Raw genomic sequence first — 24,582 nt, forward strand, 5'->3', positions numbered from 1 at the left:
AGTGGTGACTGTTTCCAGGGTCCAAGGACCGGTGGAGCTCAAAGGCGTCCGACCGCCGACAGGGTGCGGTAGCTTTGGACATTTAACAATCTTACCCGGACAACACAATCGATCAAGGACACGTAGGCGACACATTAAAAAGGCTAAAAAATAATTTTTTTAAAATCTGACAAATAGGAAAAAACTATATGTTTAATCTCCACTCTCATTTGACAAAATTTATATATCCCAATCCAAACGTACAACTGTTAAATGTTACATTAGATTAGATTACTTTTAATTTCTGATTTTATGAACATTTCATTAACTCTCTCATAATCTAAAACCTTTTTAATCTTTGCTTTTATTCTAAATCTATTCTGACTGGTTTATGGACAATAATATAATTTAGCTTAATGTTACTGAACAAAGCCTACTGGATAAAATTAAATTTTTATCTTAATTTTTACCTTCAGGTAGAAATGAAAGAAAATGTCATGGAGTAATATACTTAAAGCCTTTGTGTAAGGAGGCTTGAATATGATTGACTTTGACCCAAACAATGATGATATCAAATTAAAATATCAATAGTTTACAAAGAAATGTGTAAGCTTTTGGTTTCATTTCACATCTCAGGTCTTTAGAAAAGTTGGTGGTATTGAATTCTTACTGAGAGGCAGATCAAAAAGGCGAAATTGTCTAATTTTCCCAAGCAAGTTCTAAAAATACTGGAAACTGATCTTGAAGCACAATTTCTATTCACACACAGTTTTAATAACAGACAGATATTAATACAGAAAGTACAAAGATTTGATGGAGGGCAATATTTGTCAATAATTAGTCATTGTTACACTTTATAGATTATCATTGCATCTTTTATCTTAGTATACTTTTATTAACTGCATAAGCTGAAGGATACAACATAGTTAATACAGTAATTAAGGCAATTCCTTCAGCAATACTTCTATAATTGAAAGGTATGCTGACATATTAAATATATATTCAGAAACAAAGTGCTTTAAAGATTGCTATTTGTAATTTTCTAGAAGAAAATATGCAGCAACACATTTTTATGGTCTGTTTTGCCTTCAATGTGTTTTTTCATCTAAGGGAGCAATTAAAGGTAACCTTAAAGGTACCAATTCAATCATCATTTGAACTTCCTACAAAGGTAAAAGAGGTTAACTTTTAAATCTTAAATAAAAAAAATTCTTGCAATATTTTTTATGGTAATGATTTAACATAGTTTTTACTTTTTGTGACTTGATTGATGCATTAAATAAACTTTTATTTTGTTTCCATCAAATGGGGACATTTGGGACAGTTTACCAGCAAAAAATCTTCACAAGTAAAATGATTTCTTAATGTAGTGCTAGCTGCTCTCCCACATGTTGTGCCCTGCAGACAACCTTGTTCCCTTATTCTGTTTTTGTGCTTTCATTTTTTTTCAATTCAATTCAAATTCAAAAATACTTTATTAATCCCAAAGGGAAATTAAATGTTGTTATAGCTCATATTATGAAGGTTTCCTCAAAGAGCCGTTGTAGATGCTGATGGCTGTGAGCAGGAAGGATCTCCTGTAGCGCTCCGTCTTACAGCAGATCTGAAGAAGCCTCTGACTGAAGACACTCTGTTGTTGTACAACAGTCTCATGAAGAGGATGCTCATGGTTCTCCATAATGTTCTTCATTTTATGAAGAATCCTTCTTTCCACAATGATCTCCAGAGGTTCCAGAGGAGTCCCCAGAACAGAGCCAACCTTTTTTATCAGCTTGTTGAGTTTTTTTAAGTCCCTGGCTCTGATGCTGCTACCCCAGCAGATGATGGTAGAAGAGATCACACTTTCCACAACAGACTTATAGAAGATATGCAGCATCTTGCTGTAAACACCAAAGGACCTAAGCTTCCTCAAGAAGTACAGTCTGCTCTGTCCCTTCTTGTAGATGGCTTCACAGTTGCATTTGTTTATTTTATATGTGTAGTTTTATAGCATGTGATAGAATTTTTAATAAAGAAAAATTGCTTCTCACATATATTTATGTATCTTTTTTTATTCTCATTTCTCAGTTGGGCTAAGTGACATTTATTAACCATTATATCACAACAAATAATACTGTGGGCAGCAAGTATATTTCCGCAATGATACTTCTTTTTTCTCTTGCTAGAAATATGCAATGACTCTGCATTTCCATTAATATTTGCATGCATTTAAATGATTTGTTGTGACTCTTTCCAACCATGCAGAAATAATGGGTGGCTGAAGATGTTTTGACTTACTGTTTTAAATTAGCATGTTCCATTACAGCACAAACTCAGACAGCATTTTTCGATATTTTAACAGGAAAATCATTCAAGTTGAACTAAAGAGATGCTTAGTAGAACCCTTTGAATGCATCGTTGTAGTCTAATAGAACTACAAGTCCCTTGTTTCTTCGCTCAACGGTCGTCAAGTGGTTTAGTGTGGGGATAGTTTGGTTTTGAACCCGGCAGAGGCGAGCGGGAGTGTGTAGCTGGACTGGATCCAATTGTAACGAGTGTTGTAGTTACAGCGACGTAAGTTTATACAGTAAATATGAGTTATTTTGCTATCTAAAGTTGGGGAGATTAAACTTAAACCGTCAACTAGCAGCAATAAACGGTTTGTGACCAAATGAAACACCCGAGTCACAGACAAGCTCTGTTTCACGTGAAACCCTATCGGTGCTAGCTAGCAAACTAAGTTGTTCATGTTATAAACTAACGGCTCCCCAGTCAAATAAACGTTTGTAGTGTTGCTATGCAAATACGTCGCTAGATTTCTGACTTATGTAACTAGCAGGTAACGTGTTGCTGAGTGGGCAGTTGTCCGTAAGGACCATGTCGGCTCCACTGACACGAAGCAATTCGGTGCTTGTCATTGTTAGCATTGAGTTAGCGGCGATAGGTTTATTATAGAAGTCAGGTGTTGGAAATAGGACGTGAACCTTTAATAATGTTACTGACTAATGAACGCAGATTTTAAGGCCAGAACGTCGTCTTTTAAAGAAGTTGTTGTGTTGTCGCTTACAACATGATGTTATTGTGGACGCTAAACAGGATATCAAGACATTTTCATCTGTTTATGTACAGTCCATACATCAGAGTTTAATTTGAAGAGGAATAAAAAGTGAATAATACATTTGATCCTCAGGCATCCACATGGCGACAGACATTGTTGCACAGTTGGCCGACTCTCTGGCCAAGACTGGAGTCCAGGATGGAGAGTTGAGTTATAAAGGCCAGGGAAGAAAGCTGGACGATGCCCAGTCAGGTACGTATCGTCAGCAGATTACTTTATACACTCGGTGATACAAACAAAAAATAAAGTATTTGAACACCCTGCGACTTTGCAAGTTCTCCCTCTTAGAAATCATGGAGGGGACAAACATTTTCATCTTAGGGGCATGTCCACTGTGAGAGACATAATTAAAAAAAAATAATAATAATCCGGAAATCACAATGTATGATTTTTAAAATATTTTATTTGTGTGTTACTGCTGCAAATAAGTATTTGAACACCTGTGAAAATCAATGTTAATTATTTGGTACACTACCCTTTGTTTGGAATTACAGAGGTCAAACGTTTCCTTGTTTTAGATTATGTCTCTCACAGTGGAGTTGCACCTAAGATGAAAATTTTAGACCACTCCATGATTTCTAAGTGGGAGAACTTACAAAGTCACAGGGTGTTCAAATGCTTATTTTCCTCACTGTATAATTATTTGTGATTACTTGCATTGCACCATATTAAACAAGTATATAAATTGGGGTACAAATGCTGGAAATTTAAGACTCTTGTTATTTATTTGCACAATGTCCCCACAACTTTAGCTGGCCTTTAATGTATTGGGCAGTAAGAATGTACATCAGCTGTGGGCCTTAAGGGCAATTAAAATTGTTACAACTACACAAAGAAGGAGAATGGATGACACTTGAAATATTGTGTCCAAGCAATCCTTGGCAAATGCGATATTGAACACAATAATATTGCAATAATAGTTGTGCTTGTGCAGCTCTAGTTATCTTTGATGGCTCTCAACTTGACACCACCTACCCCTTTTACAGCGGAGGAGATCGTAAAGGACATCCAGAAGTTTGAGGGTTTACAGGCTCTCAGGATGGAGGGAAACACTATTGGCGTTGAGGCAGCACAAGCCATTGCCAAGGCCCTCGAGACGAAGAGCAAATTAAAGGTTCTGAGTTTGATACTTTTGTTAACAGTCTAGTTTTAAACATCACACTCATTGAAATCACTTAAAAATGTTACATTTTGTGTTTCCTTTGGCTACATATGGTCTTACACAGTAGACGATGGCATAGAAATGTTTTTCATTAGTACCCTCTGGTCAAAACATTGTCGACAACTCCCTATTTTGCTCAACCCACATTTTTAGACATGGGTTCATTTAGAGATACACCAATCAGTCAACCAGAGATTGGAAGTGCAAAGCTCTACAACCCCACCCTCCAGGTCCCCCTTGTCCAATTCCTACATTTTCTTTCCAATTTAAAAACTACTACCTAAATCTGAGAACCTGCATTACATGTTTTTTGTTTTATATCTAGCTTATTAGAATAAAAAAAATCTGAATTGGCAGGTCGAACCTCGAAGAAAACTGGAAACTATAATTTGGCAGGAAGGACCTGATTGGTGTATTTCTGAATATTATCTTTCATCTGTCACAAATACCTCTTGGATCTTTGGATAATAATTCTAGAAAATAGAATATGTTTCTTAGAGTTTGGTAACATTGTCTACATGTGTTTTCTCACAACCAGCGTTGTTACTGGAGTGACATGTTTACTGGTCGCCTGCGCCCTGAAATCCCGCCTGCCTTGGTATGCATTTTCAATGATACCTTGTAGATCTGTGTTTACAAGCCGCACAATCTGTAGTTTGATCTGTCTTAGTACAGTATCTGTGTCTACTGTCAGTTTTTGTGTTTCTGTGTTGTAGAATTCACTGGGTGATGCCTTGATGCTGGCTGGTGCCAGACTGACCGTTTTAGACCTCAGCGACAATGCATTTGGGCCTGATGGAGTGAGGGGCATCGAGAAACTGCTCAAGAGCACCGCCTGCTTCACGCTGCAGGAGTTACGGCTCAACAACTGTGGTATGGGCATCGGAGGTGGGAAGGTAAATCATCAGCTTTACGGGCCAGGTAGCAAATGCTTTGTAAAAAAGTTATTCTTCAGTTGAATGTTGTTGTTTTGAACTCTTCAGATCTTGGCCGCTTCATTGATCCAGTGTCATAAACAGTCCCGTGAGAATAACACCCCCCTCAACCTGAAGGTGTTCGTTGCAGGGAGGAACCGTTTGGAAAACGATGGAGCCACCGCCCTTGCTCAAGCTTTCCAGGTACAAAACGTTTTCAGTTTTAAACTGTCTGCAGGATTTACAAAGACAACATTATTAGGATTATATCAGGTCGAATGGTGTGAATAACAACTATTATAAAATATAAATTTCTTGTCCTTTTAATATTGATGTGACAGTACACGTAAACCACTCTGGTTTTGGGTTATAATTCGGTACATGCTAAATCCAACTCTTTTTTGTGCTTATTTTTTAACAGAAAATAGCCATCACAAAAACATAGACACAGAAAATAACCACCCTTGCTAAAGAGAGCGCTGTAAGGTAGCAGGCTATGTACAGCAAAGCAGGATTTGCATACCTTTTGGTTCTCTTTCAACATTGCACCCAATTTTATCTAAAATGCCATAAAGACCACATATCAAACAAAAGTTTAAGCACAAAATTAAAAGGGCTATTCAGTTTATAATTAGGCCTTTACAATGTGCAAAATATAACAAGCAAGTATAGACCTAAATAATTTCTCAGAAACACAAAATAAATACAGCCATAATAAAAAGGGTCTTTGGTCTTTTGCTTGTCATCAGTACCAGTAATTTTTGCATTATTTTGGTGTGGAGTGCTTTAGATAGCATCTTCATTCACTCACTTGCTGTCATGACATATAACCAAGAAACAATTAAAAAGCATGCATCTTTTTCTGAACGAGAATGGTGTCTTCTCTGATTGCTTCTGCCTGAGCGATACCTGGACTGCGATGGTTTGGTACAAAATTAAGTACCTTTTTCATGCAGCTCATATTTGCAAACAACCTGACTGTGTAGCAGCAAGTGTAGCTGTTATATATTTACTGTCAGTCCTCTTGTTGAAAGGTTTTGTTGTGCTTCAGATTGAAAATTATGACATCACAACTTTTGTTTTGTATTGGGTTTTTTTCTAAGTTGATGGGCAGCCTGGAGGAGGTTCACATGCCCCAGAATGGTATCAATCACGCTGGCGTGACAGCTCTGGCCTCAGCAATGCAGCAGAACCCTGGACTCCGAATCCTCAACCTCAATGACAACACCTTTACTGAAAAGGGGGCTATTGCCATGGCTCAGGTACAGAGACATTAGATAGTAGCCTCGTACATTAACCAGCCCATTAATGCAAAGGCTGAGTGATTTAGTAGTAACAATTTATTTTATGTTTATAAAAAGAAAAAATGTTTTTCAAGTTGAGTTTTATGCTCAGTGAGCAGCATAAGTTTTCATTGAAAGGAATTTTGTTTTTATTTTTTTCATATCTGCCTCTTTATCAGAATAAAATTTAGTTTTTTTGTCCTAAAGGTCAAGGTGAATAATATGCAAAAAATATATTTTTAGTGAAATGTATTGTGTTGACTTTGTGGCAGAATATATTAAGTTAAAATTCTCAATTTTCAAAATAGGAAGAACCAAGTCGAGTCCAAAGTCAATTAAACCTGCAGCTGGGGTCTTAACTGAAACACTGTAACACACTGATGAAGGCTGCTATTTTTATCTGTTCATTAGTTTGCATCCAAATAAACTAAAGAGGAATAATAGCTCTACTGAAAGCTTCTACAGATTACCTTTAGTTTTGCAAGATAATTAGAATTCAGATTACCATCATTGGTGCAACAGAATCAGTTCTACATGTATTGATATATTGCAAATGCTGTGTGTTCTCACAGGCCCTGAAACACCTCAACAACATCCAGGTGATCAACTTTGGAGACTGTTTAGTGCGACCAGAAGGTGCTAAAGCTATTGCAGAAACTGTGTCGGAGGGACTACCCATCCTCAAGGTGAGTGCTTGGTATATTTGACTCTCACAGCAGAGATGACGCAAACTGTCCTGAATTGTGTCAACAGTTTGTTGTTCTTGGACCGTGTCGGCATGAAGGATTGGAGCCTGTGTATGGAAACCTCCTGAATGCAACATTGTCTCACTGTTGCAGTATTTGATCACCTCTGGTTTAACACAGGCAGTTATTTCACCTTTTGCCTGTTAGTTTATTCTTTTACATCTATGGGTTGATGAACTGTGGATAGAAGAACTCTGACAAAGGTGCCCTAACCAACACAAACAGTCAAAGGATACATTATTTTTGTGTTTCTTTTTATAACAGCAAAATAACGATTGCTTTAATGAAATTCTACATGTTCGACAGAACATTCCTATAAAACTTTTATAATTATTACTTATAATAATCTCTTTTTCATTCTTTAAAAAAAATAAGTAGATTTGTTTGAGTGTAGGATGTCCATGTTTTGCCTTCTGTGCTAAGTGAATGCTGTGTTACATTTGACAGGAGCTCAATCTGTCATATGGTGAGATTTCAGCGGGAGCAGCTCTGGCTGTGGTGCAGGCATTGAAGAACAAGGACAAGCTGGAGAAACTGGACCTAAATGGTACAGATTTGTAAAACAGCAGCTCAAGTCTTTATGTTTTGTGATGTTTTAAGAAAAAAATGGTTGCTAAACTTTTGAAAAGATTTCATTTTACTACTTATGTTCAAGGTGTAAATAAAGGTCTTGTTGGCTTTCAGGGAACTGTCTAGGAGAGGATGGCTGCAAAGCTGTGAAAGACATGATTGAAGGCGTGAACATGGTTGATCTTTTAGGATCACTGAGGTAATAAATATATTATTTAACGTTGTTCATGTTCATTTCTGTTTTACCACCCATACAAACAGCCAATCATACCTGCTGCCACAACCGATCTGCCCCTGACTTTTTTGAACCGGCCAGAATTTTGAACTTTACTTGAAAACATCAAAGTCTAAAGGGTTTCTGGCATTTTCTCAGTGATGATGAGGGTGAACCTGAAGACGACGAGGATGAGGATGAAGAAGATAATGATGAGGATGATGAAGAGGAGGAAGATGTAGATGAGGAGGAAATTGAGGAAGAAGAAGAGGAGGAAGAAAGCGGCAGCAACAAGGTCAGATGGAACTAGAATGTGTGGCTTAAACAGAAAATTCTAATGTGAATAAATTAGAGATCAGGACAAACGTATTAAACAGTATAAATGAACATAAAATTACCAGCTTTACAACGTCCTGTTTATCACCATCTATCTACACTGAATTGGTTACATGAAACCTTAATTACTGGCATTAAAGGTTTCTTACTTTATTTTCTTTGCCTCTTCACCCAAAGCTATCCACTCCCGTGTCAGCACCGCGACCACCAGACGTCTCTTCTTTCCTCAGCTTCCCGTCTCCTGACAAACTGCTGAAACTTGGTGCCAAGAGAGCATTGCTAGTCCAACAGCAAGTAAGCAAACACAGAAATACATGAACAGGAGTCTACACAGTCGGTCAACACATAAGCTATCTTGACCTGTTTCTTAGCTGCCTTTGGTGTTAAGACAGGATGCCATAGGAAAAGAACCCCTTCACATCGACGTCCTGCTCGTTTAACACTGCAACATACACTATTTGATGACCAGCTAAAAAAAAGGCTGTAACAGAATCAATGCAATAACTTAAATACACAGCAATGACACGATAATAGCATCGCTTAGTCTCATGCAACACTGTGAAAACGCTTTACTCACCTCAGCATGCTGGATTCTTGAGGTGATCTACTTTCTGTTTAATTCGGCAAATCCAACCTCTTGGGGACTCTCACACAGCATTATGTCATTCCTAGATAGTCTATTTATCCTGCTATATAATTAACGTCATTGGAAAATTAAAATGACCGTTCGTGATGCAGCAGAACACTGAATCCCAAACCACTGATTCCAGTATACTCATACTATTTGGAACGGGAGAAAATCAAAAGAAACACACATACTTTTCCACAAAATGCTCTTCGTGTTCTCTCTGTTAGACCAACAAAACACGTGTTTTTCAATACACCAGAATACATGACATGGTAGGAAACAGTGTTGGAGCAGCTTTGGCAATAATGTAATGTAAACAGAGGTCTTAAACAGTCCTTGGTGTTGGTGAAGCAGGTTCCTCATTTCAGGGTTCCTGTGCAATCTGGAAAAGTAAGGCATTATTTTTACACCATTCACATCTGCGTATTAAACATTTTACCCATCAGCATTTTGTAATTTAAATAAAAGGACTGAATGCGCTCGTCGTACTCGTACTCGTCGTCTTCCTCTTTATCCGGGACCGGGTCGCGGGGGCTCACGCTCATTCAAAGGTAAAAAATGATAACACCAAATTTCACAAATTGTGCTTTTAGGAATCTATGTAAATATAACAGGACTATTTAAGTGGTTCAAAGGTGAATGTTTAGTTTTGAAAATGTCCAGAATCCAAAAAAATTCTAGGAACTTGATTCTGGAAAAGGTTGGAATTTTTAAATGATAAATGAGTACAGACACTTTCATGTGTTTCTCCATCTAGGTGGATGTGACAGATGCAAGAAAAACAGCTGAAGCCTTCCTGAAGATCGCATCGGTGTATAAAGAGGAGAATAATGATGTCAAGAATGCAGTGTTGGACACAATTGGTAAGAGGCTGAACTAGGATTGGGCCGCATTCATTGACAGAGGGGGTTTATTTTGTCCAGACATATTTTTTTCTCTATTTTGTATCATAATGAATCTTCCCTTTGACTTCTAGAAGCAGGAGATGTCATTAACCTGTTATTGGTTGCTGTCTAGTTTTCCTGCCTTTTGTTCAAAATCAATGTCTTTTTTTCTCATTTGTGGATTTACATCCCAGTTTTTATTTAGTTTTCAGCAGCTAATAATGGATTTAATTCAAGTATCTTAACGTTTCTAATAAAAGTTTTAATTTTAGCTGTGAGTTGATGTGTAGCGTTAATCATACAAGCTTTCAGTAACATTGTGAACTATCACCAGCTTATCTCAAACAGTAACGTTTTCAGCAGCGTTCCCAACTGTTGTAACAATATGTTTATAATCCTCACAGCTTTTCATCCTCCCCTTGAATTGAAGTAAATTGTGTGGAGGATTTGTGTGTGTTAAATAGATTTGTTTTACTCCAAGCTTATTTGTGTGACTGACGTATTTGACATGCAAGAGGTGTCCCATTATCTACGGCCTGAGTTTCAGGTTTTGTGTCGAGCCATGTTACAAGAAGGGAGCCCCGCTAAAATGCGTTTTTGTCCTCACAGACACCCTCCTGAGAAAAGCGTTCAGTACTCCTTTGTTTCAAGGATACAGCTTCGTGTCCATTTTGTTAGTGCTCCTGGGTCTCATCAAGGTGAGCTTTATTAAGTCAATATATTTGGTTTATTTTTGTCACATTCAATGTTTCTCTGGAGCTTCACTTCTCTGTCGTCCTCTTGTTCCCCATCTGTCCCACCGTTCTGCCCCCTGTGCTGCTCAGAGTGAGGACAAGATCAAGCCCGTGCTCGTTGTCCCAGGCCACCTCTATGCCTTGGAGCACGTTGTTCGGCAGGACTACTTCCCTAAAGAGAATGTGGCCGTGCTCGAGGCGTTCATGTCCCGGTAAGGGCGTGGTGAATCAGCCAATCAGCATGCAGCTTCCAGGTACAAAATGCCATGATTACTGTCCTCTCTTCAGTGGTGGTGGACACAAGAGTGGCGCTGAATTATTTTTGCGTCAGAGTGGGAGTGATTAAAACGCACCATCAGTGGAATGTAATTAAGCATACAGTGTCTTTCCAAGAGTATTCATACCCTTTCAAAATGTTTTTATTCATTACAACAAACTTCTATTTATTTTACTGAGATTTTATGAGATGGAGCAACATAAAGCTGTAGGAAAATGATAAATAAAAATCTTTTAAAATGAAATCCTGTTTTTTTTTATTTACACACCTAAATGAAGTTCAGTTTTAATGAATTTACCTGCTTATTTACTCAGTATAAATCCAGCTGTTCTGTGAAGGCCTCAGAGGTTTGTTAGCAAACATTCGAGAACAAACAGCATCATGAGGCCTTGAGGCTCATGGTCACTCTGGAGTGACCATGAGTTGCAAACATACACAGCTCAGGTGTGGGAATCTCTTGACATGACAACTAATATTTGTGCTCTACCTGGCCTTTATGGAACAATGGCAAGAAGAAAGTCCAGCTTTCAGTTTGCTGCAGGTCATTAAGAGGGCACAGCAGACACGTGGGAGAAGGTGTCCGGTCTAAATTTAGTTAAAAGCCCTGTGGCTGGAGTACTTTTATAAACCATTCTGCCCCTTTAAGACCTGCAACTGTAGTTGTTCAAGAAATACTTCTACAGAGTATTGGGAGCGTTGTATACAAATACACCTTTTTTTTTCAAAATCCGGCATTATCTTCCTCCGATTTTATGATTTTGCACTACTTTGTGTTTGCCTAACCCATAAAATCCCTAAAAGAATGTGTGGTAATGTGACAAATTGGAAAAGTGGAATAAATACTTCTGCAAGGTACTGTAGTGCCCAGTTTTATGCAACTGATACACAAGTGTCGTTTGAATAATTGGGTAAAAAGTAGTAAAATCTGCTATCATCCACAGGAGCAACAAATTCTTGGAGTCGTGTGGAAATGCCAGAAACGGGCTCCTATCAACACTGCAGAGAGTTTGATCTCAGAGCTGAGGCACATAGACTGACCTTTATTTAGTGATAAACCTTAAAAAACCTGCACACACGAACCCAAAAATTTAAACAAAGCTGCACTTGGGAAGATCTCCATTCTGGCACAATAAAACAAAATCACTGCAGTTCATTTGAAGCTTTTCTTTTATTAACCTTCTTTTTTGGACTTGACTTGAATGTATTGTGTTGGAAATGAATCTGCTGTTGTAAGGAACTCCTTCTGTCCACTAAGTATAAACTACAGGACAGCAGCGGCCGCATTCTTGCACCTATCCTCCAATACAATCATAACACCGACCTGACCTTATCTCAGCTTACACTTTAGTGTGATCAGGAGGAGCTCTGACTGAGAGTAGCCTGAATCTTCACATTTTCTCAGTTTTATATTTAAACATTCTCTCATTTAATCTACAAATGTTTACTAAAGCCACAAATATGGTTGAAAATGATGTTGAGAAAATATTGGAGACCAAGGGATGGTAGGTTAAATCAATCAAAATGAGTTTAAAAGCTAATGTATTTACTGTCTTTTGTAGCCCAGGGTGCTGTTTGTAAATTTGATTCGCAAAAATAAAGTGTTTGAATGTTGAATGGCTTTGAGTCTTTGTATCTAAATACATTTTCATTTAAAAATTGAAAAACAAATGTGCAAATAGCAAAACACCAGCTACCAACTGTTAGGGCAGGGGCGTTCCTCCTCTTTTAAAGATAGATATAACAAACCAAGATGTGGATAAATGCTGGATCATTTTATGTCTCGTGTTCGGTTCTCTGACTTTGCTCAAAATGGAAAGCCAGTGTGTAAATTTTTTGAGTAGCGTGGAGACCAAGGGTCACACGCACCAAAGGAATTTACCAAAGCCTTATTTGCTGACGGCTGGACCGCAGTCTAGTATTTAAACCACTCCAAGGGAACCGTTGATGTTAGATTCAGTTCTCAGGTAAGGTTTGTATGTCGGTTGTCATTTTATTTTTAAATAACACCTAACTTGGTTTGTGTTTAGGTTGGACGTCCTCACTTAGTAAGCGGACATTTTGATATTTATTATTATACATACTATTAACTATAGATGGATATTTTAAGCTTTTTCTAATCAACAGTAAAACGGTTTGCCTGCTTTAAAAGCAAATTTAAAGTGGTCCAAACTCCAGCAACAGCAACTTCTTCATTCTTTGATTAGTTCTACTTACTGCAAAACATTTTTAGCAGTTTTGATCTTTCACATTTCCTAAAAAAAACAAAGAATAGCCTCTGAGATGAGTGATTTCCAGAACAATCTGTTTTAAAATCATGATTTTAACGCACTTTACTGGCACAGATGCAGTTCTTCGCTGCAGTTTTCCTCCTCATTTTAACTTTGAGCGTAACCATCAAAGCAAGAAAATGTCCTGAAGAGTGCTGCTGTGATGACACCAAACTGACAGTGGCCTGCGTTGGCAAAAACCTGACAGAGATTCCCCTCGGTGTAGATGAGGTGAGGAATTTCAACCTTGTTTAGTCTGCTTTTTGTTTTTCTTTGAATCTCTGAATGAGACCGATGGGGGATTGTGTCTTTATAAAGATCATTTTCAATGAGTTGCATTTTTCCACCTTGTGCTGATTTCAGCCCTGTTTGTTAAACATGGTTCCTGCGCAGTCTAGAAAAGTCTGTAATTTTCACATATCTAGACTTGGAAGATTCTTTCCAGGTCCTTCCATCAAAGGGTTTGTCTGACATCTGTTTATCTCTCATCTATCTGTTTGTTTGTCCGACATCCATCCTACCAGCTATCTTTTCACTATCATCCTTCCATCTATCTATGTGTTCATTGATCCATTATCATTTATCCAACATCCCTCCCTCTTGTCCCTCCGTCTATTAATGGCTTTGTCTGACATTCATCCATTAATGTGAACTGTATGTCTGACATTCATCCATTAATGTGAACTGTATGTCTGGCATTCATCTATTCTGCCATCTTTCAATATATCAATTTGTCCATCCAACCATTATTTTATTCACTCTCATACATTGTTTACGTTTTTTGTTTTGCAGGTTAAATATTTGGTATTAATACTTTTGAAAAAAGAACGGAAAACTCTGGTCTGGAATTTTGACTTGAAAATGTGCCGGAAACCTGGTTAACTAATGATCTAATCTGATATAACATGCTTACAGATAACAGTTAAACTGGACCTAAAGAACAACAACTTCCAGATGCTTCCCAGAGGTGCGTTTCTTCACACACCGTACCTCACCCACCTCAGCCTGCACCGCTGCAGCATCATCAAGGTAAAGGATGGTGCGTTTCGTGGTCTTGGTCGAGTGGTCTACCTAAACCTGGCCTTCAACAAAATTGACATCCTTTACCAGGTGAGATGAGAAGGGAAAGAACAATGCTGTTTCCTTTTAGCTTCTCAACTGAGGTGGAACTAAAAGACCTCCTTTGTTTTATGCCTTGCAGGAGTCTCTTGATGGCCTCTCATCCTTGAAGGAGCTGCACCTGGACCACAATCATATCGAGGACATCCAGCCTGGAGCCTTCATTCAGCTCGGCTTTCTAAGCATGCTTGCCCTCACCCACAACCACCTGGTTTACATCCCCAACATGGCCTTCCAGGTACTAGACAACTCCAGGGTAATCACCAAGGCAGACAGTGATGTAAATAAAGGTAGCTGCAGCACTCACACTGCTAGAGACATGATTCTACCATAATATAACTTGTCTTTCAGGGCTTGCAAAACATTAAGTGGCTTCGTCTTAGTTACAACTCCCTGAACAACCTGGCACCCGAAGCGTTTGCAGGACTGTTCACCCTCAGTCGGCTCAGTCTGGATCACAATGAGCTGCAGTTCTTCCCCACACTGACAATGATGAGGTCAGACCTTCTGTATTATCATTGGCAGAACACAGAGGGACTTTCAATAATCTTAGGAAAATTACAGTGTTTGACTTAACGCTACATACCAAAATAATGCAGTCAAACTCCTTGAACTTCTGTTTGAATTTATTAGCATTTTACTATATAGTTGTGAAGCTGAAGGAAATTCAAGATTTAAGATTTTTTTTACAAATAAAGCGAGACATGCATACGTATTCAGCCCCACTTAACGCAGACGCAAAAAGTAAAATCCAGTGAAACCAATTGCCTCCAGAAGTCTACTTATTATCATTATTCAACGTAAATCCAGCTGTTTGTTTGCTGCTAGTTTCTCTTCATTATTGACAAAAATTTATTTTAATTTGATCTATTTGGGAAATCAGTTAAATATATTAAAATAAATGCCTTTGTAAATCTGCTTCTGAGGTTTTTAAAGTATGTAAGATTTTTAGGTTTTGAGATTTATTCACACAAGATTTGCTCTTCCTTTTAAGGCTCCCTGAAGTCAAACGGCTGGAGCTGAGCTTTAACCCCATGACCTACCTCGGAGAAGAATCAGTCTTGATGGGGAAGCTGACACACCTCTACCTGGATCACATGTCCCTTCAGGATCTGTCATATCAGGCCTTTTCCCAGGCCCGGCTCCTGTCCCACGTTGACCTTGGCCACAATCAGCTTCGATACCTGGAACCTCTCTCAGGCCCAACCAAATTGGATGTCCTCAACCTGACCGGTACACCTTTGCTCTCACATTCTAGGAAAAAAAAGCTTTGACATGAAGTGTTAAACGTTTTCCTCAACACTTAACAAAAATCTATCGAGAAAATGTATTTCTTTCATGCAGCAAAGTCACAGTTACCACATTTAAAATGCCTTGCAAAAGTATTTACTTCCCTTAATTTCTTTTTTCATTTTGCAAACACCAAGTTCAATGTATTTTATTGAGTTGTTATGTGGTAGACCAACAAAAATTAGTGCATAATTGTAAAGTGGAAGGAAAATAGTACATAGTACAAAGGATTTCAACATTGTGAACATCAATTTTCAATTAGATTTATGTGTGCGCTTTTAGTGGACTATTCCAACATGAATATGCTTTGACCTAAACCTCTCCATTGGAGCTCTGGCTGAATATTTCGGGTTACTGTTTTTTGCATTGTACTGTATTTAGGACTTCTCTGTATTTAGCCAAATTATCTTCCTAACAACTCTGAGCAACTTCCTTATCTCTGTGGATGAAAAGCATTGCCAACTGCATGATGCTACCACCACCATGTCTCTCAGTGTGGTTGGCAGGGGGATTTGCATGGAAAATATAAGGGGACTGAATTTATTAAGTGATTTTCTATTCATACTGACCAATCAAAGCACTTTACACCAGAGCCATATTCACCCAGTCACGCTCCCAAATGCACACACATTTCTACACAGATTTACAGATCAGTAGGCAACTCGGCTTAAATGCCTTGCCCAAGGGCACATCAACATGTGGCAGGAGGAAGATAAAATAAAACCTACAACTTTCGGATTGCAAGACAATTACACTACCCACTGATTCACCATCGCCCTTAGTAGGCCACAACATTCAGTTCTGATCTCATCTGACCCAGGTACCTTCTTTCCACTGATCTAATATGTGAGGTACCCCAAGGCTCGGTTTCATGGCTAGTGGTAGTTTGGACTTGTTATGGCTGTCTTGCAACACAAGCTTTCTTCTTTCCATAATGTATTATGGATTGTAAGACTAGTAGTTGTCCTGTATGAGCTGTGGATATCTGCAGCTCCTCCAGAGTTAACATGGGTATCTTGGCTGCTTCTCTGATTAATATTCTTCAGTTTGGATGCACAACCATGTTGTTGGTAGGTTTGCATTGAGCCATATGCTGTTTGTGTTGGTCTGTCACATAAAAGCTAAATCAATTGGACTAATGTTTGTGCTTGTAATGTGACATGGTGTGTGAAAACGTTTTAAGGAGTATGAAAACTTTAGCAAAGCACTGTACAGCAACAGGAATTTCTCTTAAAAGCAACCCGATCTACTGCAACTGCTACATGCGGCCGCTGAAGGACTGGGCAACGATTGTAAAAGTGAGGCTGCTAGGAGCTTGTGCAGGACCACCACATCTCTCTGATGAGCCGCTGCAGGCTGTGACTTCCTTGGATCTGCGCAGCCGCAACAATGATGAAGAGGAGGAGGAGCAGAAGAATAACGAAAACACCACAGCCACTGCAAAGCCCAAGCAGACAGTCAAGTGTCCACTGAACTGTGAATGTGATGTATGTTTTTTGTTTTTGTTTTTTTATATTTATATACAGATGATTATTTCAAACAAAGGGCCACTTTTTATTTTTATTGTAGAAAAACACGTTAAAATCCAGACCTGGCAATAGGACAATAGGAACTTTGCTTAATTTTTGTTGAACAGATTCCCTCTTGCTGGTGTTTTATGCATATTTTCCTCAGCTAGATCTACAGTAAATTGGGATTTACATTTTAATATGTTGACAGTTGAAATGTTTAAAAATCATATGTTAACCTGGGAATATTGTGTTGTCCAATAACCATTCTTGGCAAGCATCTGGGGACTGTAGGTGGGAAACGTTTTTCAGTAACAGGTAGATGATCTCGGGCAGAAGTATTAGACACTTGATGTACCGCAGCATTTTTTTTCTCTGATTATTCTCCCAGACTGAAGCCCATCATGCCACCTGTGAGAGTCGTGGTTACAACAAAGTCCCTCGGGGCTTCTCCCCCAGGACTCAGCTGCTCGATCTCCGTGGCAACCACTTCCATTTTATCCCCTCCAGCAGCTTCCCAGGCACCGGCCAAGTTGTATCTCTACACATGGAGTTCTGCAAAATCCATGAAATCGAAGGCGGGGCCTTCCAGGGAATGAGAAACCTGCTTTATTTGTATCTGTCTGACAATGACCTCATGTCCTTGGAGCCCAAAACCTTTGCTGGAGTCCTACAGCTCACCTATCTTCACTTGGAGGGGAATCGACTAACACAATTCCCTGGAGCAGGTCATATTGGAGTTATTAAAATTTCAGCTTTATCTATGTAAGGAAACAAAGTAAAGTTGATATTTCCTTTTTCTCCCTGCAGCTCTGTCACTTGTACCAAATTTGTTTGTTTTACATCTGGAGCGAAATGCCATCTCAAAGCCGGAGCCCGCAGGTTTACTTTCCTCAGCTGCTCCTAAACTGATGGAACTATATTTGAGCAACAACACCATCAGTGTTATTGCCAAAGGTGCCCTGAGTTTTGCGCTCATTAAAACGTTTCACCTGGATTCAAACCAGCTGACGGAGGTGCCTGCTGACGCTCTGACTGACGTCCAGCACCTGGAGGAGCTGAACCTGTCTCAAAACTCAGTTCACTGGGTCGGGCCCAGGACATTCCAGGACATATCGCAGAGTCTTCAGAGGCTTTACATGGATCAGATGGGGATTGAAAAGGTAAAGGAGCTCTTTTAAAGAGGAAATAGTTATACAGAATTTTAAATGTTTTTGCATTGTGTTCTTCCTGTTTTTGATTACTGAACTAAAACAAAAAATGTCTGAAATTGCTATGATGATTCTTGTCTGTGATAAAAGTATATATGCAGGCTTAAATTTTGTATCTGTGGTTAGATGTCAACAGAGGCCCTACTGGGCCTGGGTCCGGGACTGAAAGTTCTGACTGTGAGAGGAAACCAGCTGAAGGAGCTTCCTGACCTGAGCGCCCTCACCGGCCTTGAGATGATCGACATGCGGGACAACCCTCTGCTGTGTGACTGTGCTCTGCTGCCCCTTCGCAGGTCGGTGCACTTACCAGGAAGCAGGTTCTGGAAAAATCTGGAATTTCTCCGCTTTGGCAGTTTACTGGAAAAGTCTTCCAGGACATCCACAGCTCGGGCTAGAAGTTTCCATCTCCTCGTTATTATCATAAGTGTCTATTTTGTGATTTTACTGATTTATTTCAAAAGCTTCTGGTATAATGGGTAATCCATTCATTTCAATCAGGCCATGGTTTAGAGTAGGCAATTCCATAAATGTAAAATTAGCATACTTTATCCCTTCCAAAGCCAGTCTTTATGTGTTTTGGATCATTATCCTGCTGGAACACCCCACTGTGTCCATGTGGGCTTGATTTTGATTTGAGGTGAAGTTACAGAAAATGGAGGTTAGTCCTCTTCCTCTTCCTGATGATTCAGTGATGCTTTCACTACCATGCTTGACATTTGGTTTAATGTTCACAGGTTGAAAAGCTTTACGTTAACTTCCTCCTGTAATTGTGGCCAAACAGCTTAATCTTTGTCTCCTCTGATCGTAACCCTTTTTAAATAGATCTGGACTATCTTTTTGGAAAGCTGCACATTTCCGTTGACCTTGAAGGTGTGTATTTGGAGTAGCGGTTTCTTTACTGATCTGCACCCTCCTGGTCTATGATGTTGTCAAACTTGCTTCACTGTGGACAGTGACATTGGTGTTCTAGCAGTTTCCAGTTTATGGTAGGCTTAGGCCAAGGAGGTTCTTGGTTGTTCTTGAACATCTTAACTAATTCCCTGTCATCTGAGAGTCCAGGTTTGGATTAGGTGTTGATATATGGATGTAACTAGATGTTCCAATAGAACGGTGATCCCAAACCAGAACTGGTTTTGGAATGAACAAAGCAGGCTAACATTATGCTGCAGTTGTATAATCATTCCACCCTGACAAACAGTGGCTTCAGTTCATCATTAAATGCCCCAAATTGGTATGACGTTCATGCCTGTTATCCACTGCATGTAAACATCAGACTGTATGTTCAGTCTGAAAAGTTGTCTAACGTCTCAGTTTCTTTGTTTCTTTGGCTCAGGTGGATGGAGAGTGTGAGGTTGGAAGTTTCAGCAACATGTGGTCACCCTCTCGGGCTTAGAGGTCAGCAGGTGGGGGACACCAATGTCTTTGCAACCTGTCCAGATAACACTACTGCTCTGGCTGAGGCAGCTCCTGTTGGACCCAGACCTGTAAAAATGAAATCCACCAGAGCGAAAACAAGGCCAGAAAAGCTCAAACTTGACAAACTACCCAGGGGCCAGCATCGGAGAAAGGCTGCAAAACAAAAGAAGGCCAAATACAAGAAGAAGAAAAAGGCAAATAGAGGAAATTGAGTTTCTGTTGAGCCCTTTCATTGTAGACATGCCTTTGCTTTTGGTTAATTGTAAAATCAAGTTCTAGTAAAAACTGTGTGACCTAATTATAATGCAGAAATCAGCTCAAAAAGGAACACCTGTAGTAAATGGTTGGAGAACAGTTAAAGTTGGCCTGGTCTAGGTCTTTTCTGGATCTCTCTGACTTGTTTTGATGTCAATTATCAAAATACAGTTATGGGCACAATCAAAGCTCTAAAAACTTTGTATCTCTTACTTTACTAAGCCTGGTTCTTTTTCAACACTGATTCCACCTAGACCCCCTTCTCACTCCAAGCTCCTCTCAAAGGTTAGTGCCCCTGTATTCTGCTAAGATTACAGAAGTTAAGGCTAAAGTGGAGTCTGTTAAATCTGTTCAAAATCAAGGTTGACTAGCCTACTTAATTTATTTTACTTCCAGTATTAGTTGTTTATAAGATGTCAAACATTGGTTTCTTAACCAAAGAATTGGTTATATAAATGGTGATTATAATCAACATTTAGTCATTTCACTATAGAGGCTCTCCAAGTCTGTACAGGTGTTGTTAGGACATCAGTGGACGGCTTCTTAAAGCTGCTAGCCCAATCTTTTTGTAGAATTAGTCATACTTTTGTTAGTTTGTCTTCTGTAGAAGAACAGGTCATGGTCAATTTTTCTATTTGTCTTGCTATTTTGTTATGCGTCATTATTAGATCATAAAAAGCTAAAACCAAAACCAAAGACAAACTCCCATGATATTCACATGCCTCTGGTGATGTCACATAAGGCATGAGTAATTGATCTGAGTTATTTTCAGTATGTTTGTGTTTTTCTTATTTTCCTTCTTGGTATTCACTTTTTTTTATCATATTTGTCATTCACTTGTGTTCTGTACTACAGCTGCAAACTGTTTGGACCATATTTGCGAGAAAAAAATGCTTGGATTTCAGGAAAATTTGGCAACAATAAAACAAGACTTTTTTTAAGGGGACCAGGGCAGTGTGCAATGCTCAGATTTCACTATAAAATGACTGAATATTTAGAGGAAATTTTTATTAGAACATTATGGTCTGGCCAGTGCTTTTCATTAAGTTCATTTTCAAGTCCCTGCAATGTTTATTCCAGAACACATTCTTAGCCAATAAAGGGGAGGTGCTATGGGGTAGTATTTGGCTTGGGGTCACCAGAGTCAAACTCTGGGGGAACTACTAAAGGCTGAACTCTTTGTAACTCAAATCCCAGCTGATTGAGTCATGATACTATAAGTGCTCAACTCGAGTCGTGCGCCTCTTGTGCTGTCATCCACCAAACATACACAAAGGTTTTTCCACGGCATGCTGCTAAAAACATTGTATTATGTGGAATCCTGCAATGAAAATCGATACCTCATTAGAGATTTACTTTTATTGCCACTGGGAGGTTCCATGGTGTAATGGTTAGCACTCTGGACTCTGAATCCAGCGATCCGAGTTCAAATCTCGGTGGAACCTTTATTTTATTTTTGTTTCCTTAAATCATTCTGGTATCATCTTTTACAAACTGATAAAATGAAATTATATTTACACCCTAGTTTCATTCACATAACCCAAATTCTGGGAAAATATTCACCCAAAGTACTTAAATTGGAAACAGGTTAACGGAAATTGTCGTTCCTTCCGCGTGAATAAGCCTCCCTGATTATCCAAGATGGCAGCAGCGATGGATGTTGACACACCGAGCGGTAACAACAGTGGAGCGAGCAAGAAGCGCTTTGAAGTCAAAAAGGTATCTTTCTTTAAAGCAGCTGAGGTCAAATTAAATAAATGTTTTACGTCGTTAGCAGTGGCAGAAGGCTGCGAGCTACTACATCTCAGTGCTTCCAGCAGCCTAAGCTCTCAAGGTAAAGCTAGCGCTAGCTACGAACCTGTTAGCATAGCACATTGTGAATTTGAATGCGTCATGCCTATAGGGAAAGTGCATTGAAACTTATATCTATTGAAAGAGATCACAATTCGTTACTAGCTGTCCAACAACAACTATATTTAGCGAAACAGATAAACCGCCTGTGACTAAAGATAAATTAATGCTACCCTAAATGCTAATTTAGCTCAGTCAGCTAGCTTCAACTGTCGAGATTTCAAGCTGGAAAAATAAATTAGTTCTGTTATTTATTGTTTATGTTTTGTCTTGACGTTTTTTAGCCTTACCAATGTCATTTTGGTTTGATATATAATGAAGCAGTCCGTTCTTTTACTTTCGGAGGGGTTAGCATTTTTTGAATAGGTTGTTAGCCTTCTTAAACACAGAAGTTAGACTCAATCTCCACTTTCATTCTGATTTCGCAGTCAAACACACTTGCGTTGTTATTGTTTCTGACGTGAGAGGTGGTATATTTTCAGGTTTTAATGATAATGGGTTATACATTTTCACACATTTGCATTGAAAGATCTTTAGGTGATAATATACAGAAATACCTCCCTGTTTTATATTTCATATAATGGTCAGGTTGAACGTCATCTGCCTAATAGTGTGCCCCTGAAGGTGTACTGTGGGATCTAGCACCAAGGTGGTGTTAGTCATGTAAAGCTGGGCACACAATACACACATTTCAGTCTGAAAAGACTTGGAGTAAACACTAATAATCTGTTTTCAGCAGATTTAAAGACTGGACATCACACACCTGATCGTCACCGCCGTACCTGACGAAAGATCACAGACTACATGTTTGTTAACCTAAATAAAGCCAATTAAGTGCATCAAATTCTAACAAGTGCGATGTTATTAAATGTTATACCAGTTATTTTCACCAGGTGTTCACTCTTGGCATTCCTGAACCATTTAGTTTATCCTGTGTGCTCTTGACACCTTCCTTTTAGAACCAACATTGACTTTTTTCAGCATCGTGTGCTACAGCATCTCATCCTCATTGGACCGCACGGACCATCCTTTGTATCTTAAAAGACAATTTTCATTATTTGCCATATCTGTTAGTGGTCATAATGTTATGCCTGATTGGTTTATATGTAGCTTTATGTGCTTTTACGTTCTCGTTGCATGTCAGGCTGTGTACTCTAGACCATCTAGAAAATTGTCCCTATTTCTTTTGGTCCCCAGTGGAATGCTGTGGCGCTGTGGGCCTGGGACATAGTGGTGGATAATTGTGCCATCTGTAGGAACCACATCATGGATCTCTGTGAGTTCACTTGAACCTGACAACAAACATCTGTTTTCAAAGTAATGATTTTGGCATTCCTGAAAGCTTTTCCTGTCCTCCTGCAGGTATAGAGTGTCAGGCCAACCAGGCTTCTGCGACATCGGAAGAGTGCACCGTAGCCTGGGGTGTCTGCAATGTGAGCGTGCAAATCTACGACTGCCTTTGAATTTGTCAGGATGTTTTCACCTTAATCGTTGTTAATCATTTCTCATGAGGCTTTTTAAGATATTTAATATCTTCTTATGGAAATTATTAGTCTAAATCATCCGCACTTGAAATTCCCTCAAAGGTAAAGAAAATATTGTTAATATGGGTCAAACATTTGGCAAAAATAAGTTTTTGTGTTATTGACAATAACGTTTTAAAAACTGAGCATGGCATAGAACACCAAGAAATTTCACTATATCATTTCTAAACCTAACTTAAATATTTGTTTGATATTACTGAAATCTGACTTTTTCTTAGCAGAATATTACATTTGATGAGCTTTTTAGTAGAAAACTATTGCATGTGTTTGACCCCTAGTTTCAGATTTAAACATTTGAGCTCATTATTCTAGACCTTGGTCTTTGGCCACAAATCCATTAAGCACTATGGTGATTCAAAACGTAAGAGAGACTAGTCAGGTTGGCAGAAAAATACAAAATAGTTATAAAGTTGCTTCAATTCTGGGTTTTAACTCGATATATTTTTTTTTCCCACAGCACGCCTTTCATTTTCACTGTATATCCCGTTGGCTGAAAACCAGACAGGTCTGTCCGCTGGACAACAGAGAGTGGGAGTTTCAGAAGTGAGTATGATCGGCTGTTGTTGAGTATTCGGAAATAATTTGTAGATTCTCCTCGTTTGCTGATCTGTAGCCTCACTGTGAAGCGTTTAGTACAAACAACTGTATTGACGCCACATCATCTGTCTCTGTCATGTCTCCACAGATACGGACACTAGTTGTTATGATACTGATCTGGTTTATGGCTTCTGCGAGCATCGGCCTCTCTACCTTTGTATTTTCCCCTGCTTACAATAACTAGATGTTGTTTTACACATTTGTTCTGAGATGTTTCAAGTACCTAAATAAAGAGTAATGTTATCACAAACAGACCCTGGATTGGTTGCACTTGATGGCTTTCTAATGGGACAATGGTTATATTATTATGAAACACACTGTGAATTGAAATAAGGTTCGGCATGTCTATAAACCACAATGTGGTGGACAAAATCCTGAGTGTCCGCAGGACTGTCACAGAGCAGTAATCCTGTGGCAGAAAGCCGGACAATTCAACAGGATTTAGGTGACCTCCTAAGCCACTGTTTAAAGCAGATTCATGGAAAATCTGGTTCCGTATTTAGTGAAAAAGTACGAAGTATTAGGGCCAAGCTATGAGATTTTGTTTTTAAAGAATAAAGTCATCATTTTTTTGACCACTCATACAAAAAGCACAGTCCTCCATGGGTTTAAATGAATGTTCAGCATCTTCTGAAGGTATACTTTAGTAGCGGTTTCACAAATAAAGACATTGTTAATCTTTTAGCACATCAGCATCAAA

At 38.9% G+C, this 24,582-nt stretch overlaps 3 protein-coding genes and 1 non-coding gene across 5 annotated transcripts; all 4 read left to right on the forward strand.

Annotated features, from left to right (window-relative positions):
* The first annotated feature begins 2,391 nt into the window (after window positions 1-2,391).
* Window positions 2,392-12,438, forward strand: LOC124862170 (ran GTPase-activating protein 1-like). 2 transcript variants are annotated; one of them, XM_047355986.1, is made up of 16 exons: window positions 2,392-2,532; window positions 3,149-3,268; window positions 4,063-4,190; window positions 4,777-4,836; window positions 4,955-5,134; window positions 5,222-5,356; window positions 6,256-6,414; window positions 7,008-7,121; window positions 7,629-7,728; window positions 7,866-7,950; window positions 8,125-8,260; window positions 8,479-8,595; window positions 9,687-9,792; window positions 10,423-10,511; window positions 10,638-10,801; window positions 11,766-12,438. In XM_047355986.1, exons 2-15 carry the CDS (start codon window positions 3,157-3,159, stop codon window positions 10,761-10,763), a joined length of 1,647 nt encoding a protein of 548 aa, XP_047211942.1. In that variant the 5' UTR covers window positions 2,392-2,532; window positions 3,149-3,156; the 3' UTR covers window positions 10,764-10,801; window positions 11,766-12,438. The 2 variants fall into 2 exon arrangements, with proteins under 2 accessions (XP_047211942.1, XP_047211941.1); XM_047355985.1 differs by having other exon boundaries at window positions 10,638-10,759.
* Window positions 12,439-12,577: 139 nt separating this feature from the next.
* LOC124862172 (chondroadherin-like protein) lies at window positions 12,578-20,828 on the forward strand. The gene is made up of 11 exons (XM_047355987.1): window positions 12,578-12,788; window positions 13,167-13,322; window positions 14,007-14,201; window positions 14,293-14,448; window positions 14,562-14,707; window positions 15,205-15,443; window positions 16,737-16,987; window positions 17,400-17,736; window positions 17,819-18,171; window positions 18,346-18,512; window positions 19,553-20,828. Exons 2-11 carry the CDS (start codon window positions 13,167-13,169, stop codon window positions 19,845-19,847), a joined length of 2,295 nt encoding a protein of 764 aa, XP_047211943.1. The 5' UTR covers window positions 12,578-12,788; the 3' UTR covers window positions 19,848-20,828.
* Window positions 20,829-21,263: 435 nt separating this feature from the next.
* trnaq-cug lies at window positions 21,264-21,335 on the forward strand. Its single transcript has one exon. It is a non-coding gene; the product is annotated as a tRNA-Gln (tRNA).
* A 118-nt stretch (window positions 21,336-21,453) lies between these two features.
* On the forward strand, window positions 21,454-24,136 carry LOC124863171 (RING-box protein 1). The gene is made up of 5 exons (XM_047357439.1): window positions 21,454-21,609; window positions 22,939-23,017; window positions 23,104-23,174; window positions 23,743-23,828; window positions 23,971-24,136. The coding sequence occupies exons 1-5, from the start codon at window positions 21,532-21,534 to the stop codon at window positions 23,981-23,983; spliced, it is 327 nt and encodes a 108-aa protein (XP_047213395.1). The 5' UTR covers window positions 21,454-21,531; the 3' UTR covers window positions 23,984-24,136.
* Window positions 24,137-24,582: the final 446 nt, after the last annotated feature.

Source organism: Girardinichthys multiradiatus, chromosome X (genome assembly GCF_021462225.1).
Source record: "Girardinichthys multiradiatus isolate DD_20200921_A chromosome X, DD_fGirMul_XY1, whole genome shotgun sequence".
Classification (NCBI taxonomy): Eukaryota; Metazoa; Chordata; class Actinopteri; order Cyprinodontiformes; family Goodeidae; genus Girardinichthys; species Girardinichthys multiradiatus.